This window comes from Pantherophis guttatus, chromosome 6 (genome assembly GCF_059756535.1).
Source record: "Pantherophis guttatus breed Tessera chromosome 6, ASM5975653v1, whole genome shotgun sequence".
Taxonomy (NCBI): domain Eukaryota; kingdom Metazoa; phylum Chordata; class Lepidosauria; order Squamata; family Colubridae; genus Pantherophis; species Pantherophis guttatus.
This window is the reverse complement of record NC_142068.1, coordinates 75,720,872-75,738,695: the sequence shown is the minus strand read 5'-3', so window position 1 is coordinate 75,738,695 and position 17,824 is coordinate 75,720,872. Positions and strand designations below refer to the sequence as shown.

At 38.4% G+C, this 17,824-nt stretch overlaps 1 protein-coding gene across 4 annotated transcripts in view; it reads right to left on the bottom strand.

The window, feature by feature from the left end:
• P4HA1 (prolyl 4-hydroxylase subunit alpha 1) overlaps positions 1-12,659 on the bottom strand; it is a 46,326-nt gene extending 33,667 nt beyond the window's left edge. For all 4 annotated transcript variants that reach the window (XM_034425979.3, XM_034425980.3, XM_087871777.1 and 1 more), the window contains exons 1-3: positions 12,412-12,659; positions 2,180-2,296; positions 673-769 (exon numbers count right to left, since the gene is read on the bottom strand). In XM_034425979.3, the coding sequence (XP_034281870.2) occupies positions 673-769; positions 2,180-2,267 (185 nt within the window). In that variant the 5' untranslated portion in view covers positions 2,268-2,296; positions 12,412-12,659. The remainder of the gene's footprint in view (positions 1-672; positions 770-2,179; positions 2,297-12,411) is intronic.
• Between the last annotated feature and the right edge of the window lie 5,165 nt (positions 12,660-17,824).

The following is a 17,824-nucleotide window of genomic DNA, read 5'->3' as shown; positions in this document are numbered from 1 at the left end:
AAGTGAACTTTCTTAGTTTTTTCTCTGAAAATGTTTCACTTCTCAACCAAGAACTGAACCGAACCCATAAACTGAAGAAGTTTATTGGATGAGAAGCGAAACATTTTTAAAGAGAAAACGAAGAAAATTCAGGTGCCTTTTGGAAAAAGCCGCACTGGGACACTGTGAGGTAGTTTGAGCTGAGTGAGTCTGAATTTACCCAACTGATTTTAACAATAGTCTGTTTTTTTAAAAAAAATATGAAACAAATAAGGAAATGAACCAGTGGTGGGTTTCACTTACCTTTGCTACCGGTTCGCTCGTGCGTGCTTGCTTCACTCATGCACATGCCACTTCTGCGCATGTGCAGAGTATTTGATGATGTCCGGGTGGCTGAGCAGAGCCTCCCGCCAACACTACTACCCATTCGCCCGAACCGGAGAGAACCAGTAGCAACCCACCACTGGAATGAACCTCAGGAGCACTTACTGAAATGCCATTAACTTACTATAGATATTTATCTCTGAAAATTTTCAATAAGCTTTTACAAAAATTGTAGAGAGAATCTTAGCCTTAAAAAATGGTAGATATAATTTTACTCACAAAAGAACCATGAATTAATTAGGATAAGGTGTTTTTTTCATTTTGGCTGATAGAACACTGCTAAATATTAGCATTCAAAGAATTACATACTGCCTTAATTGTTCCAACTTGCTTTCTTCTGCCTTGATATAGTCTTTCAGTGATATCACCAGGTCCTTTTCTGTATGAATCAAGTCTGTCATATGACCTAAAAGACAGATCAATACAATCAGTATGTTCATGAACATTGCGATGAAATTCTAACAGTTTTAGAACAGAAATTACAAAATTTTTAATAGTTTTAAAAGCCAACAAGTCCAAATAAGTAAATTTGCAGTTACTTTCTTGCAGTTTTTTGGGAAAAAAATATATTGTGAGCATTTTTCTTTTCGCTATAGAAGCATTAAATTAATCTTTCCTATTTTGTTAGGTAAGAAGACTATTACCAGAATAAATTACAGCTGAATGCAAGCTGCAAGGCAGTGATCTATTTTGCCACTCATGTCTGGCAAATACAGCAAAAATAATTTCATACCGGCCTGCTGAGATTAAATTACCCCGGTATACTGTCCCAGATTTTGAATGCACAAACCACTTTCTCGGTGGCAGTTTTATAGCAGATTAACCTTCACTCATAGTTTTGCAGCTGTTATTATCTGTTTGCTTTTTGTAGTTCAAATTGTCATTTCATGGGCAAGTCAATGAAACATGAGATTTAGAATTTCATACAGATTAGTAAGCACATAGCTAAAACCTTACTTTTTACTCTTTCCAGCCTTGCCCTCATTCAAGTTAATTCTAGATATTAAGACTGCAACGCACGCAGGTATACCAAGAAAGCACAAATACTTTAAATAAAGCCACCAGCTTTATTTAATATTTAATAAAATTTATTTAATATTTAATTAAATTAATTAATTTAATATTTGCTATCAGAATTGAAGACAGATGAATTATGTTGATTGTTTTTATAAGTTTAAATGACAAGGCAACTGACATGTATATTTATTGAACTGCGATAAAGTATAGTCACATCAATCATTCTAATGTAAATAATATATCTAAAGTAAATGTTGACATAATATTCTTTTTTTTTTCCCATAAGCAGAGTGGATGCCAGAAATGCCATGAAGCAGAACTGTCACATGTACAAACAGGAAGAAAAAAAAATTAAGATTATTTTTGTAATTTACTGATCGTGGATTGAAATAAAATTATTTATAGACAAAATGCTTCCTGCATATATTTACAACAATCAGATTATATGCCCAGCCATTTTGCTGGACACTGCAAAGATATTCACCACCATATATTCAACCAATCCACACATATTCTTAGGTAGTTCTTCCTTTACCAATAAGAAGCAGTTCTAAAATATAAGCAACATAATTCATGTAAACTGGTAATAGTGTTTCCAATATATTTTTACTACTTCTTGAGAGCTTAAACCTACCTCATGTTATTATTTGCTGGTATTTTTATATAACACTTAAATTTTGTGACTGATCATGTTCCAGCCTTCAGCAGATGGATAACTAATAATCCAAGCAATTAATTTACTACACTTTTGGTGCGGTTATTGCTTAATCAGTTAGAAATGCTTAAAAACATCACTTACCAATTGAAGTGAAGAAATCTGTATGAGCATGAGAAGAAGGTAGTAGAATCCAAAGGACCAGAAGATACCATTCCCTTGAGACCACCATAGTTTCACTATTGATTTGCCTTAACACACCTACAAATATAATTTTAATACAATTACGAAGAAAGGTTCATTTCTCAATTATCCAAACTATTTTCCCCGTAGATTTTCATTCTGCAAAATACATACATCACAATTTTGCCCTGAGCAATATTTCAATATTTGTCCTGGCACGACTTCTACCTCCTCCTTCAATAATTAAAGTGGAAAATATAAAGGCCCTTTTCAGAAAACTTTGGTGTTGAAGATTAGCACAGATAATCCTCACCTTACGACCACCAATGAATCCACATTTTTATTGCTCAGCAAGAGAGTTAAGTAATTTTTGCCCCATTTTACAACCTTTCTTGCCAACGTTAAGAGAATCACTGCAGTTAAGTTGGTTCAGAGGTGGGCAGCACATGAATTAACAACCGGTTTACCCCAGCACCGAAAATGTGAGCGCAGCTTGCACGCGGCTTTAAAAATGCAACTAAATAGGACAGCATAGCGCCAGGGCTGGGGGCGGGCCCACATGCTGGTCACAACTACCGGTTCGCGCAAACCGGCTGATTTCCATCCCTGAGTTGTTTGCTAAGTCTATCTGGCTTTAGCAACTGTTAGCAAACATGGTTGTTAGATGAATCCCCATTGACTCTGTTTGTCAGAAGGTCCCAAAAGGTGATCACATGACCTCGGGACACCGAAACCATTGAAAATATATGCCAGTTGCCAAGCATCTGAATTTTGATCATGTGACCATGGAGATGCTACAATGATCCTAAGTGTGAAAAATGGTTATAAGTCACTTTTTTCAACGCTTGTTTAACTTCAGTCACTAAACAAATGATTGTTAGTCAAGCACTATCTGTAAACTAAATGGTTTACATTAAAATCAACATTTTGAAATCTAAATTCAAGCTGTATTTCTATAATCCATTCAAAGATAACAATCAGTTCCTAGATATGCCATTCTATTACCTGTGTGTAACACGGCATCTGCCCTTAACATAATAAATTACCGTATTTTTCAGAGTATAAGACACACCAGAGTATAAGATGCACCTACCTTTTTTGGTGAGGAAAAGAAGAAAAAGAAATCTGCCTCTGAGCAATTTTGCCTCTTTGCAGCAAACAGCCTGCTTTACTTTCATTTTCGTTTTCAGCATAGCTTGATTAGCACAAGGAAAAAAAAAATCTGCTCCAGCAATTTACCTCTTTGCAGCAAGCAGCAGAGCCCTGCGCAAAACAGCTGAGAGCAAATCAGCTGAGAGTCGGGAGACCGATCCAATTAACTTTTGCTAATTAGGATGTGCTGAAGCTGAAAACTGTTTTTTCTTGCTGTTTGCTTGCAAGGAGGTAACTGCTGCGAGGCACAGGCCAAAGGGTGGGGGCCAGTGGGTGGGCGGAGCTATATTCGGTATGTAAGACGCACCTAAATTTTCACCCCCTTTTAGGAGGGAAAAAGGTGTGTCTTATACTCCGAAAAATACGGTATCTGATCCAGAATAATGCAGTAAACAAGCTGCCAGATGAATCTATGAACGCTACAACCAAACATTTCTGGAGATACAACTTAGCAACTCAATGTATTTCGTTATTCCTCTGTAATAGAACTGATGATATAATGCTGTTGTGGTAAAATTTAATCAACCTTGTAATCCGCTCTCTTATTAAATACTGTAGACTTGGTTTAGGAGAAGTCAGTGTAAGGATTTGCTTATTTTCTCTCATTGTATACTTTCTACAACAGCCATTTTTCTATTAATGGTTATTCCAGCTGCAGTCCTATCAAATCATACTATGGTCATTACACATGAGTAATGTTTTATCTCCAGAGTCATTTAAGGCTCATTTAATATATATTGCTCCCTCCCTCCCTCTTTCTCTCTCTCTAGCTGCCTCTCTCATAAGCCCATTATTTCAGACATTCTTCATTCTTTCAACAAAGCTCTTGCAAAAGCATTGCTGAATTTCGCCCCATCTATGCTGGCATTTAGAAATGATGCAGCTATTAACCGTGCAAAGTCTGGGAAAGTTGTCTTGTTAAAAAAAAAAAGGTTCTCATCCTGGAATACCCATATCCATATCCATGAACACCTAAACAGTTTGAAATAGAAAATATAATATCCAAGATTCCATTTACTGAGTTTTAGGTGTGAAAGCATCAGGGATCAATCAAGAAAACAATATACAGCCCTTTAAACATATAATTCATAACTTTTTGCATTAACTGAATGCTGACATTTGAAAAGAAAAAAGAAAATTAAGAATGAATTTTAATATATCAGGAAAGAATAGGGTGCTGAAAACAGTGCAAATCAAAAGCAAAATTGTTCCCAGCCAACTTCTGGCAACCTAGCAGTTCGAAAGCATGTAAAAAATGCAAGTAGAAAAATAGGGACCACCTCTGGTGGGAAGGTAACAGCATTCCAGGCGCCTTTGGCATTTAGTCATGCCGGCCACATGACCATGGAGACGTCTTTGGACAGCGCTGGCTCTTCGGCTTTGAAACGGAGATGAGCACTGCCCCTGAGAGTCGGAAATGACTAGCACATATGTGCGAGGGGAACCTTTACCTTTATGCCATGGACAAGAACTATACCTGATTTCATTTTATTTAGCAATAGCAATAGCAATTAAGACTTTTATACCTCCCCATGAGTGCTTTACAGCAATCTCTGGGTGATTTATAATATCACCCAACAATCAGGGTGCAAGATGCAAAGGAAATAATTGCTAAAATATATAAATTTTACTGAAATTTGAAACAGAAGAAGACATCAAAGAATGCATAATAAAGTAGATTAAAACTTTGGTTATAATATACAAATGGAACAGTGGGCAAATATGTGAAATCATTGAAAATTTTCTTAAGGGAATTTTTATAAAAGGACGTTACCTTTTATAAAAATAAATGGTATATAAATGGAAAAAATATATCCAGAATGCATACAAGTACTTCAAATTTATGTTGGAAATGTGAGCATCAAGAACAAGGTAATTTGATCATGCTTACCAGACATAAAAAAGCTAGAAAATATCTGGTTCTAATGCGTACATTGATACAGAGGATTTTAAAGATTAACATTCAATTGAAAGCAAAACTTTTACTCCAGGAAACGGTGGATAAACAGTTAGAAAAAAGCCATGAAATGCTGTTTTTATATATGATAACTACAGCAAAATTATTGTATGTACAAAGGCAGAAAGATCTGGCAATACCTACAATGGAGAAATGGTTGATGAAGACAACTGAACTTGCTGAAATGGCTAAATTGACTTGTTTGATTAGAGAAAAGACACTATCTACATTTATAGGTGACTGGAAACCCCTTATAGAATCTTTGTGTAAAAACAAGAACAATGAACTTATGACTTGTGGTCTTGATGATTAGGCAGGATACATTTTTGGAAAAAAATAGAATATAACTTGAGAGAGAGGGTAACTAAAATACAATTGTACTTATAACTGTTCTGAAGAAGAACAGAAGAAGATTGGAAGCCACTTCTTTATCTTTCTTTATATCTTTTTTATTCTATTTTTCTTGTACTTTTTACTTTCAGCATTTTTAGTTTTTTCTCTCCCTTTCTCTTTCTTCTTTCATTCCATCCATCCATCGATCCACCCACCCCCCCGTTTTAAACTCAGTAAGAATGTTCTTTTGTTAGAATAGATAGGATGACTTTAACAAAACAAAGCAAAACTTTCCAGTATTAACTTTATCCAAATCAAGTTTTCATTATGCTTTAGGGATTTTATGATCCCTGATTGAAACTGCCACTGTACTGTACAATGCAATCATACCGAATCTCCACTAGAAACTACCTATTCTCAGACAGCAACACCACTTGAAATTTCATACCATATTACACTTTTTCCCTCCAGAAAGATACTATAGAATTCTGCACTGCAATCTTGCTTTCTTCTAGGCATAACAATGTGTTTTCAACCAGGACCGCAAGTAATTTGGAGCATGTTCTGCAACATTGGGACAGCTCTATACAATAAGTAGTCCTTGATGTACAACCACAATTGAGTCCAAAATGTATGTTGCTAAATGAGACATTTTTAAAATGCCCTACTTTATGACTTTTCTTGCCACAGTTGTTAAGTGAGTCATTGCAGTTGTTAAGTTAGTAACCCGGTTGTTAAGTGAATCTGGTTTCCCAATTGACTCTGCTTGTCAGAATGTCGCAAAAATTAATCACATGACCCTGGGACATTGCAATATGACTATGAACCAGTTACCAAGCACCTGAATTTTGATTGCATGATCATGGGGATGCTGCAACGGTCGTAAGTGTGAAAAATGGTCATAAGTCACTTTCTTCAGTGCTGTTGTAACTTTGAATGGTCACTAAATGAACTGTTGCAAGTTGAGGACTACCTGTAAGGTAATGACTGATGACCACCTAATGTCTTCACCTCTGCAATTCTCAAAGATTTTGAGACCACAGTTGAATACTTAAATTTAAGTAGTCATCAATCCCAGTCTTAAAATGAGTTTAAGATCAATGGGAGTTACTAATAGAATTAGCTACTGATGAATGAACTAGCTACTGATAATGAGATCAATCCTGCCTTTCTTTTCCTTCTGTTCCAAGTTTTCCAAGTACTTTTTCCAGGCATATGCTTAAAATATTCCACAGTATACAAAAGATTATTGTTGGGGGAAAAACAGCTCTTTCAAGCAATTTTAAAAAACACTATCAGAATGACTTTTAATTAGAACATACAGTACATAGCAATAACACTTTGACTTATATACTGCTTTACAGTACTTTATAGCCCTCTCTAAGCAGTTTAAAGAGTCAGCATATCGCCCCCAACAATCTGGGTCCTCATTTTACCCACCTCGAAAGGATGGAAGGCTGAGTCAACCTTGAGCCTGGTGAGATTCGATTTGCCAAACTGCTCGCAACCGGTGATCAGCAGAAGTAGCCTGCAGTACTGCCACCGTGGATATCAAATTCAAGAAACTCCTAAATTTGCCCACTTTTGTCATTCAGCCCGCTACATCTTGGAAACCCAGAAAATATTATGTCTAGTTTGTGGACATCAGAAAGGTTTACTACCCCTCTATCATAACTCTCAGAATTCCTGATCAGCGGAGATCACATTGCCTAAGTATTCTCAAAATTTGGCTTCATGCATTTTGAGGGCACCACGGTTGTGAAGTTACTTTGAGAAACTCTTATTACTCCATTCCATACACACTCTGCCCCTATTTTGCAGAGACCACTAAAACATGAGTTGAAAATGGCAAAACTCAAAACTCCTGTGGAGTAAATAAATTAATACAGTGATTCCTTGGTATTCAACTCATTGAATTTGTGAAAATGTCCTGGTACTCATTGTTTGTTTGGTACTCAACACACAAGCTAGAATTGTTCAGTTCTTGTGACTCACTACATCATTCCTTATGGGAGGAAATTGTTTGGTACTCATCTTTTTGGTACTCATCGTGCCTCCCAGAATCAATTAATGATGAGTACTGTGTACTGAGGTACCAACTGTATCTTTTACTTGTTTTGGCAAGTTTCTTCATTAATTAGGCAGATCACAGTACAATCTCTATTCTAATGTAATTATCATGCCAACAAACTGGAAACTATATTTTAGTTTCTAATTAAGAGATCAGTACAATTTTTACCACAGTCTTAAATATACTTGTTAATAGTATTTTCTATGTTGAAGAAAACCCTAAATCATGCGGAGGTTGGTGATTTAACAAACCATTCTCAAGGATACAGTACATACTTTCAAGGGGTAATTAAAGGAGCAGAATACTTCCTTTAATGGAATAGAAAATGCTCATTCACTTATCTATGGTTCCAGCCCATCACCTCAAACTTTGTTCTATCTTAACTTTCAATCTTAAATAGAAGCCATCTGTGCATATCATATATATTCAAAGAAAGTATGTATTTGCAATATAGGTAGTCCTCGACTTACGTTCACAATTGAGCCCAAAATTTCTGTTGCTAAGCAAGGAAGTTGATAAGTGAGTTTTGCCCCCTTTCTTGCCACGGTTGTTAATTGAATCACTGCAGTTGTTAAGTGAATCTGGCTTCCCCACTGACGTTACTTATCAAAAGGTGCAATGACAATAAAATAAACTAATTAAGGTCGCAAAACGTGGTCACATCACCCTGGGATTCTGCAATTGTCATAAATACATGCCAGTTGCCAAGTGTCTGAATTTTGATCACATAACTATGGGGCATTGCAACAGCCGGGTGAAAAACAGTCATAAGTCACTTTTTTCAGTGCTGTCATAACTTAATTATGGTCACTAAGCGAACTGTTGTAAGTTGAGGGCTACCTGTAGGACTACTTATTTATTTTAGTTTTATGTCTTAAACCAGGGGTCAGCAACCCGTGGCTCTGGAGCCACATGTGGCTCTTTCATCCCTCTGCTGCGACTCCCTGTTGCTGGTCAGCTCCACAATTGATAGGGCTTTCGGTTAGGACAGGTAGAGGAAAAAGGATGCTGCGCTAGGAGGAGACTCTATGGTAGGGGAACCGGACTTTTAGTCAGCAGAGGAAAAAGGATGCTGCGCTAGGAGGAGACTATGATGGGGGAACTGGACTTCCGGTCGGCTCCAGAATTGAACAGGGGCTTCCTGTTAGGACCTTTGTGGCTCTTTAAGTGTTTAAGGTTGCTGACCCCTGTCTTAAACCAATTTTTCTCAACTTTGGTGGCTTTCAGATGTGAGGACCAGGTCTGGGAAGTTGAAAAACATCCTGAAAAAATTGGCCAACGATGTCTGGACTGCTGCCAGCAAAACAATGTGGATATTATCCATGAAACTGCCAGGAATCCATTTAGGCTCAGAGGAGGTTTTACCTTTTAAAAATAACTTTGCGATCATGCATTTAAGCCTTTCTAAATGGAGCAAGTGCTATTTGTATTATGGCATTTGGGTTAGCGCTTTTTCTGCCTCCCTCTTCCAAATAAATCAAAACCAGTTTATAAAGAAAGATCCTAATAATTTATTGCACCATCTGTGTGGATTTGAATTCATTAGAAAACATGAAAAAAGGACAATAGTAATGAAAGCAAAATGAAACCACATTAAAAGTCAGCTGGCCATCAAGACGTTTCAACAAAGCCTCCAAGACATTGCAAGGGCTCGGAAGCAGTCTAGCTGGAACAGACATTGGTGTCTTCTTCGCCTGCCTGCCTGTTTTTCTTATTTCTTCCAACAGAACAGTGTATGAGTGGACAGTAAGTATCTAACTAGAGTCCGGCTTTGCAGACTGGTGGCAGCAGCAGATGTGGCGGAGGGAATGGTTCTGTGTAAGCAGTGAGCATGTGCGAGTGCCTGCCACCCACCACCTGGGTGGCCCAGTTCCAAGCAGGCCACGGACTGGTAATGAGTTGCAGCCCGGGATTAGAGACCCCTGTTCTAATGTCTTTATTGTTCTTCTTCGATAGTCCAAAATGGTTTCTATAGTTTTTCTTACACAGAACACAAAGTGGTTTAGAATATAATCCTGGATGGATGGATGGATGGATATGATATAGATAGATAGATAAATACATATACATAGATGACAGACAGACAGAGATAGACAGACAGACAGACACCATGTTTTCCTGAAAATAAGACCCTGTCTTATATTTTTTTGAACCCTGAAATATGCGCTTGGCCTTATTGCCATGCACTCAAAAGCCCGATTGAGCTTATTATCAGGGGATGTCTTATTTTTGGGGAAACAGGATAGATAGATAAGGTAGATAGATAGATAGATAGATAGATAGATAGATAGATAGATAGATAGATAGATAGATGGATGGATGGATGGATGGATGGATGGATGGATGGATGGATAGATGATATGGATGGATGGATGGATAGATGATATGGATGGATGGATGGATGGATGGATGGATAGATAGATAGATAGATAGATAGATAGATAGATAGATAGATAGGCAGGCTTATATGAAGTACCTAAATAAATGTAAATGATAGCATTCTCAAAATTGTTGTCTTTTAGATATGTTAAGGCCCCACTCCTTTCCATTCAATCATGTCTAATTCTTGGACACTGCCTGGACAAATCCCTGTAGTTTCCTTGGCAAGGTTTTTCAGAAGTGGTTTACTATTGTCTCCTGTCTGAGAGAAAGAGATTGGCCCAAGATCACCCAGTGGCTTTTGTGCCCAAAACAGTATTAAAATTCACAGTCTCCAGGTTTCTAGCTTTATGCCTTAACCACTACACCAAACTGTCTCTCTTGCATTAAGCCTACAGTTCTCAAAATTCCAAACATGACCAATTCATATGACAAGGAATTTGGGGACCTGAAAGTCCCAACATATGGGAAAGCCATCTTTTGCCCAAATCCTATGGACATCCCGGATAATATAATCAGCAAGTTAATAAAGAACACTAATATTACATTGAGTGTTGCACAACTTAGTTACATAGCATCTTCAGATACTTTTATGCAAGAAAAATAAATCTGTTATGTGCCCATTTCAGGTTCAAATCAATGCGACAGTTAATGGGATTTGTGAAGTCAACCAATGATAATGTATCCATACCAATTTTTATGGGACAAAAGCTCTTATCGTTTTTCTATCCTATTGACAAACCATGCAGAACTCAATTACTCAAAAATGTTACTTCAGTTACCTAGTTTGGTATCATTCAAGTATTAGGCAATACAACTTCCTCAGAAAAGTATTGTGAAACATTTGGAGGGAAATCAAATACTAGAGAATCAAGAAATGATTTTACCCCTTTTTCAAAATGTGGATTTATACATCTTTCTATCCAAATTTACCCAAAGGGGCTAAGAAAAAAAAAAAAGCAACATAATTACGCGTTTTTGAAAGCGTAGGTTTTTCATTGGCCTGAAAGTGCATATTATTCATATTTAGTAAGCAAATAGTAAGAAGGCAAAAACTTTCTTGCCAGAAGTTTCTAATGTGAGCAAAAGGTTAATGGAAAAATGCTACTGCCACGTCCCCCAAGTCACGTCCTGCAATGGACACTTGGCTTCAAAATTCTTTCTTAGCCAAGTCTGAAAAAGTACAACCCAACAAGAATAGGTTAACCTACTACGTAAGACTATTCTTTTTTATGACCTCTTCCACCCATACCCCCCCCCTTTGTTCCTTATTTGCAAGATGATCTATTTTCACTACCCCACAGAGAAAAAAGATTTCAGCATAGGAACTTCTGCAAATATTAGTCCAATGCCTTTTCTAGAAGGTGCATTTCATCTATTTATTTTTTTAAAGGAATCAAATCACTACACTGACTTGGCTATAACCTCAAAAAGCAAAGTCTTTGAGATCTAGTTAAACTACAGGATTTTTTTTTTCAACGTGGTTTTTTTTTTCTCCTCTCCCCAGCCTCGCATCCATCCTGAAACGAGGGCAATGCCAATAATAAAATAATCCAACTCTTTCCCCCCCCCCCAGTCAATCTTTAAAATGAGATTTGGAGATTCTATCTAGGAAGGATCAGATTTCTTCCCGCGGGGCACTTTTTTTTCCGGGACAGCGAAGAACTTTCTCAAAGTGCTGCCTTAGAGGAGCAAAGTTGGAACATATTTATAAAGGATCCCCCGTCCACGTCAGCCACAGATGTCTCCGCTCCTTTCGGAGAGCATAAAGGGAGAAAAGAAATCTCTTGCTTGCACTCGACAAGAGTGGACAAGTCGGGGAGTTTATTCCCAAGGAAACGATCCCCTCGAGGGCTCGCATGCTCCTCGGCTGTACGAAGGGGGTTCACGAAGGGGGAGAAAAAAAATCGATCTGGGGGATCAGGAGGAAACCATGGTCCCCAAATCGGTCCCATCGATCGATCAACTCCGGATGCACCAGATCTCCCATTTAGGGAGCTCAGCAAAAAAAAAAAAGAAAGAAGCGAAAGAGCTCGAGGGCATCACAGCAAAGGAAAGCGCTTAGCTTAATGCACAAGAGGGGGAAAAAAAAAAGGCTTGACACGCGATGCAGCATCCCCAAAGGGAAGTTTTACGCCCAGGCGAGCATTCAGACGTGCGCTCGTCCCGCATCTAACTTGGGTTTCCCCGCAGGGAACAAAAGACGAGGAGCCTTCGCCCTACGGGGGAGAAGCCAACGGAAGCCTTGCTCATCCAAGCAGGGAATAAAGCGGAGTCGAGCCTGCCAGCGCGGCCACCTACCTCGGAGATGAGCCCGCCGCTCGATCTGTCGCCGATCGCTCCCAAGCAGGCCCCTTTCGGAATGCTTCTCTCGACTTGGCCCCGCCCACACCAGCCTTCGGGGGCGTTCCTCGGAACGCGGCCGCGGCGGCGGGAGCGCTACGTGAGATGGGTCACACACAGGCGGGCGAACGGGCCCGGGACTGCGCAGGCGCCAGCGACGCCTCGCTGGTCCCCGGCCTGCTGTGAAGAAACGTGCGAGACGAGGAGCGGATGAAGAGGGGGGAAAGGGGGGGAGTGTTGAAAGGAGATTAGGGTGGTTTGGGGTTCCCTGTAGGCGAATTGGGAAGCGACTACTGAGAGAGGGGTTAGAATTTAGAGGATGGGACGGGATTCCCGAGCATCATCCAGTCCAGTGTTTCCCAAAGTTGGCAACCTTAAGAGGGGTGGACTTCAATTCCCAGAATTCCCCAGCCAGCCAGACAAGGCTGGGGGAATTCTGGGAGTTGAAGTCTGCCCGGCTCAATAAGTTGTCAGTCAGGTCCAGCCCTCTGCAATGTGTTTGACAAACCCATTAAAGCATGAGAGTTATAACTTTTTTTTTAAGTTTAAAAATACATTTTAAAAAAATACAAACTAAGAAAAAGATAGTTTAAAAAACTGAAAAGTGTTGAGGAAGAAAGGGAGAAGAAAGAAAAATGTAAAAAAAACCCTATTTTTAAAAAATGACTTCTGCTTGTATCAAGACAGGTACAAACAATTTCAGTAATTTTACTTTTTTTAACATTTCAACTAAAGATCTTTTTTTCCTATATGATATGTATAAACAAATTAGAAAGACGCAGCATTCAATCTTAATCAACAAAAGTCCATTAAGGGTTTCTCAACCTTGATGGCTTAACCATGGGTAGAATTGGTGGCTGGTGAATTCTGGGATACAGAATTCTAGAAGAACCGTTGTAGAAGAAGAGCAGGCAGAGTTGGAAGGTGGAGTAAAACATGTCAGTAGTTGGTCATTGCACTACCACAAGTGGCTCAAGTGCACCCCACCCCCTCTGTGAATTTCATTGATTTTTATCTAGTACCAATCTAACACTGACCATTAGATTTTTCTAGTCAACAATAAACTCTTCTGTGCTTTGAACTCAGTGAATGCTTCTGGTTATTTGCTCCTGACAACATCCATCTTCAAGCCACCAAGGTTGTCACAGCATCTCATGGTCACTTGATTACCATTTTGGGTGCTTTGCAACCAACACACGTTTACCACCATCACAGTGTCCCGTGGTCATATGATCACCATTTGTATGCTTCATAACCAGCTTCCATTAACCCAAATTAATGGAAAATGTGGAAGTTAAATTGCAAATTGCAGTCATATGACTTCTCGCTCAATGACCATGGTGAGTCACAACGGAAGAGGAAATGATGTTGTAAGCCTGGCATTGTCACATGGTATCTCACTTAGTGTCTGCAGCACTTAGCGATGGAGTTAACTTGTCCCAATTGTAGTTGATAAGTGAGAACTATCTGTACCGTATTGGGTATCCTCTTCTATGCGATGTGTAGATTAGTTCAAACATCCATCTATTCCTAGGTTTATGATGCCTTTCCATGTGCAAGAACATCTGATTCTTTTGCTGTAATTGTGATTTGCAATTATTATTTGGAATCTTTGTTTTACCCTGTTGGTGAACTTATAACAACTAGTAATTTATTTTTTATTTTGACACTGATCTTTAAAAAAATGCTTATCATGTTTGCTATCATTTATGTTTGATTCTATAGCCTTCTTCCTTCCCAAGTATTATTAAATGGGTTATAATCAACTAATGATATTTTACTCTCTCTCTTTTCTGGTAATTAAAGACCCATGGGTTATTTTCCAATCTGAAAGGGTCCCTCCTTGTAACATTTAGGCAATTACATCACTTAGAATGGGTACATGTCACTTAGAATTTCTGATAGCTTCTTTGTTTTAGTGGGCCCATGCAAAATATTTCACTATTTTAATTTGTGCAACCAATGCAATCCTGTTTTTCAGATGTTGCTTCTTGGCATTATACTTAATCATAAAAAAGTCCTCAGCCTTTAGGATGAAGAACAAACATTTGCAAGTTGGCATTTCTTGAAGAAAGACCCACATTATCTTAAATTGTAGGAGACCTTTGTCATCCTTAACACATACAAAGGACAAAAGGTGGGAGAATTCTATCCTGGTCCCAAATTCAAAGTGACCTGATTTAGCAGTAGGGCCATTAATATAAAGACACAATTGGAAGCAAAACACAAGAAATTTGCTGACTCGCAATCAAATGACAGGAGTGCCATTCTATTCAACGTATTTTGTTTCATAATTATAAAGATTTCTTATTTCATATTTGCATTTCTTGTATACAGATAGAAAGAACAGGATATCTTCCCAAATAGACCAGATAGAAAACACGACCAGGTGAGCTAATTCTACTACTAATAAAGGCTACATTAATAGAATCCTGGAAGTCTGAAAATATATTTCTCTTGCTGTCCCCTTTGTAACCTGAGAACTTGGGGGGGGGGTCCCCTTCTGAGCTACTTTCTCTGCCCATTATATAGCTATGTTCTCTCTTAACTGACATTCCCTAGGCAGCATCTTTTCATCCCCACCATTCCATCTTCCAAGGTCATTCCCAAATACTATCACATCAACCAATATCAGGAAGGAGAAGTAAATCTCATAAATACAAGGCATTGTATTCAGTATATAGGCATGGCATATTTCATAAGAAGATACATGTACCATTAAATCCCTAATATTATACAGACACTGGCTATAGTTATAAACTGCCAACTGGAATACTGCAGGTGCTTTGTTTAAAGCACTATAAAATGATTTGTTTAAGATTCAAAATAATATCTGATCTGGAGAAATTATGCTTGGCCAGTACCGATAGTTCTCGACTTACGACCACAATTAAGCCCAAAATTTCTGTTGCTAAGCAGGACAGCTGCTAAGTGAATATTGCCCCATTTAACAACCTTTCTTAACAGCAGTTATTAAGTGAATCACTGCAGTTCAGTGGTGGGTTGCCCCTGGTTCGTACCGGTTCTATAGAACCGATAGTAAAACTGGTAGGAGGCCCCGCACACTGACTCCAACGTCATCAAAACGCTTCTGCGCATGCGCAGAAGAGCGCACGTGCAGTGTTGTGGCCCGTCAGTGGCCTGTGCATCTAGTAGCTGATTCCGACAGCGAGAAGGCTGGTGTGATGCGTCAGCAGCTGTGCAGCTGGCACTCCAGTCAGACAATGAGGAGGCTGGAGAAGATGTGGTGCCAGAGGCGGGGATTCAGCCAGGGCCTTCAGAACCTCCAGAAGCTCCCATAAGTGAAGAGGAAGAGGAGGAGGAGCGCGCAGAGCTGCCAAAAGGCAGGAGTGGCTCCTCAGGAGGATGTCTCTTTGAGAGTTAGGCTTGGGGTTAATTGGCCACTCCCCTAGCCTATTTAAAGAAGGATGACGACTGAGGCAATTTGCAGGAAACAGCTTGGTTCATATTCCTTTGCGTCTTGATTCCAGAAACGTCTGATTGGCTCTTGCTCCTTTCTTGTCAGTTTTCCTGCAAATTGCTTCTGGGCATTCTGCCAAACACAGTAAGATTACAATTATCTGAAATGACTGTGCTTCAGAATTGAGTTATTATTCTTTGGATTCTTGTCGGCTCTTAATGAAGTTAAATTAACAGCCCTTGTTCAGAAAAGACTGATTTAAACTCTACTTGTGTTCGAACAACTACTAAGAAAACTCATTAGTAGTCCTTAATTAGTAAACTAAGGTTTGTACGGACTTTGTATGTGCTGCGTTCTTTGGGTTCCGTAGCTGGGGCAGAACACGCAGCCTCACTGCGAACCGGTAGTGAAGGTAAGTAGAACCCACCCCTGCTGCAGTTGTTAAGTTAGTAACACAGTTGTTAAGTGAATCTGGCTTCCCCATTTACATTGCAGGTCAGAAAGTTGAAAAAGGTGATCATTTTTTCAGTAAGGCCAAAGAATTTGAAAGAATACAATAAATTTTGTAAATAAAAATGGTGACAGCTCACCAAGATTACTAGGTGTAAATAGAAATACATATTATTTCCATAGCAAGGAAGATAAAACAGGAATGGTTAACTTATTTAGAGTTGGGCAAAATAAATAGATTTCCAACCTTAATTATTAAATGTTCATTTATATTACATGCAGTTCTCAGATTTTGCAAAACCACAACTGGCTTATGCAGACAAAACAAGGAAGAAAGGCAGAAAGGGATTTTTCCATTCTGCATTTTGCAAAGATGACTATGCTTTTAAGCAATTTGTGAGACTCCTCTGAATTTCTTATGCTTCCACAGTTGAGAACCTAAAAGAGAACTCTTTTAGAGATAATGCAAAATAAGAAAGATTATAAATTTTGGGATTATTCCGATGCTGATGGTGCTTTTTCTTGTGATAAATCAACTGATTTAGCCACTTAACTGCTTACATATTTAGGCACTCTCAAAGTAAAATGTATTGATGTATTCTATGAGCTCGGTAATTTACATTTGTTTAGATTTTTCTCTGTACAAAGCTTTCCTTACTTTTTTTTTTAGTGTGCTGATTAATTAATTAATGACTGAATTCTGGTATTATGGCTTGTAAAATACATTTCTGTGGCAGCTTTCCAGAGAAAAGCAAGTATGCGTTCAAGTTAGCTGTGCTAGAATATGCATGTGTTAATCAGTGGAAATACCTTTCTGCTAACCAAGCTGGAAATTTTTATAACAGTTATAATAGAAATTACTCTAGCTTCACCTCCCATTAACAAGAGAGAGATTAATGTGAGTGCTTTTCTCTTTTTCTCTTGTTAGCTCATAAGAAACCATTGCAGCATTCTACATTATTTTAATGTGTGTGTCATATATCTCCTCAATGGTTTATTTTATTTTATTGCTATGAAGATATGACTTCTAATGAAATGGTTGACATTCTTTATTACTCTCCTGGAGGATAAGACCAATAAAGGGATGACATTGTCCCAATATATTTTGTAAACATCCAATTTATTTTTGTATAAGAGGGGGCCACACTAATGTGCTACTGTAGCATATAAGTGGCACACGTAAAAAAGAGGTTTTTGATCATATGGTTATAGCATTTGTTGTTTCTTTTTTAACAGCCTCCCCACTTTTCTCCGGCTCTGAATAGACACTCCTAACCAGAGCACTTCAGCATATGTTATTCTCAGCATGGTTGTCCAACAAAACCTATGTACAAGTACTTTACTTTTGTTGTGGTACTTGCTTATGATTATGTTTGTAAGTTGAATTGACCATTCATTGGTTAAGAACAACACTGGCTGCAGTTTGATAGGTATGTAACTTCTATTAACTGGATTGTTAACCCACAATTTCAATACAAATAAAACAATGCCAACTAAAAT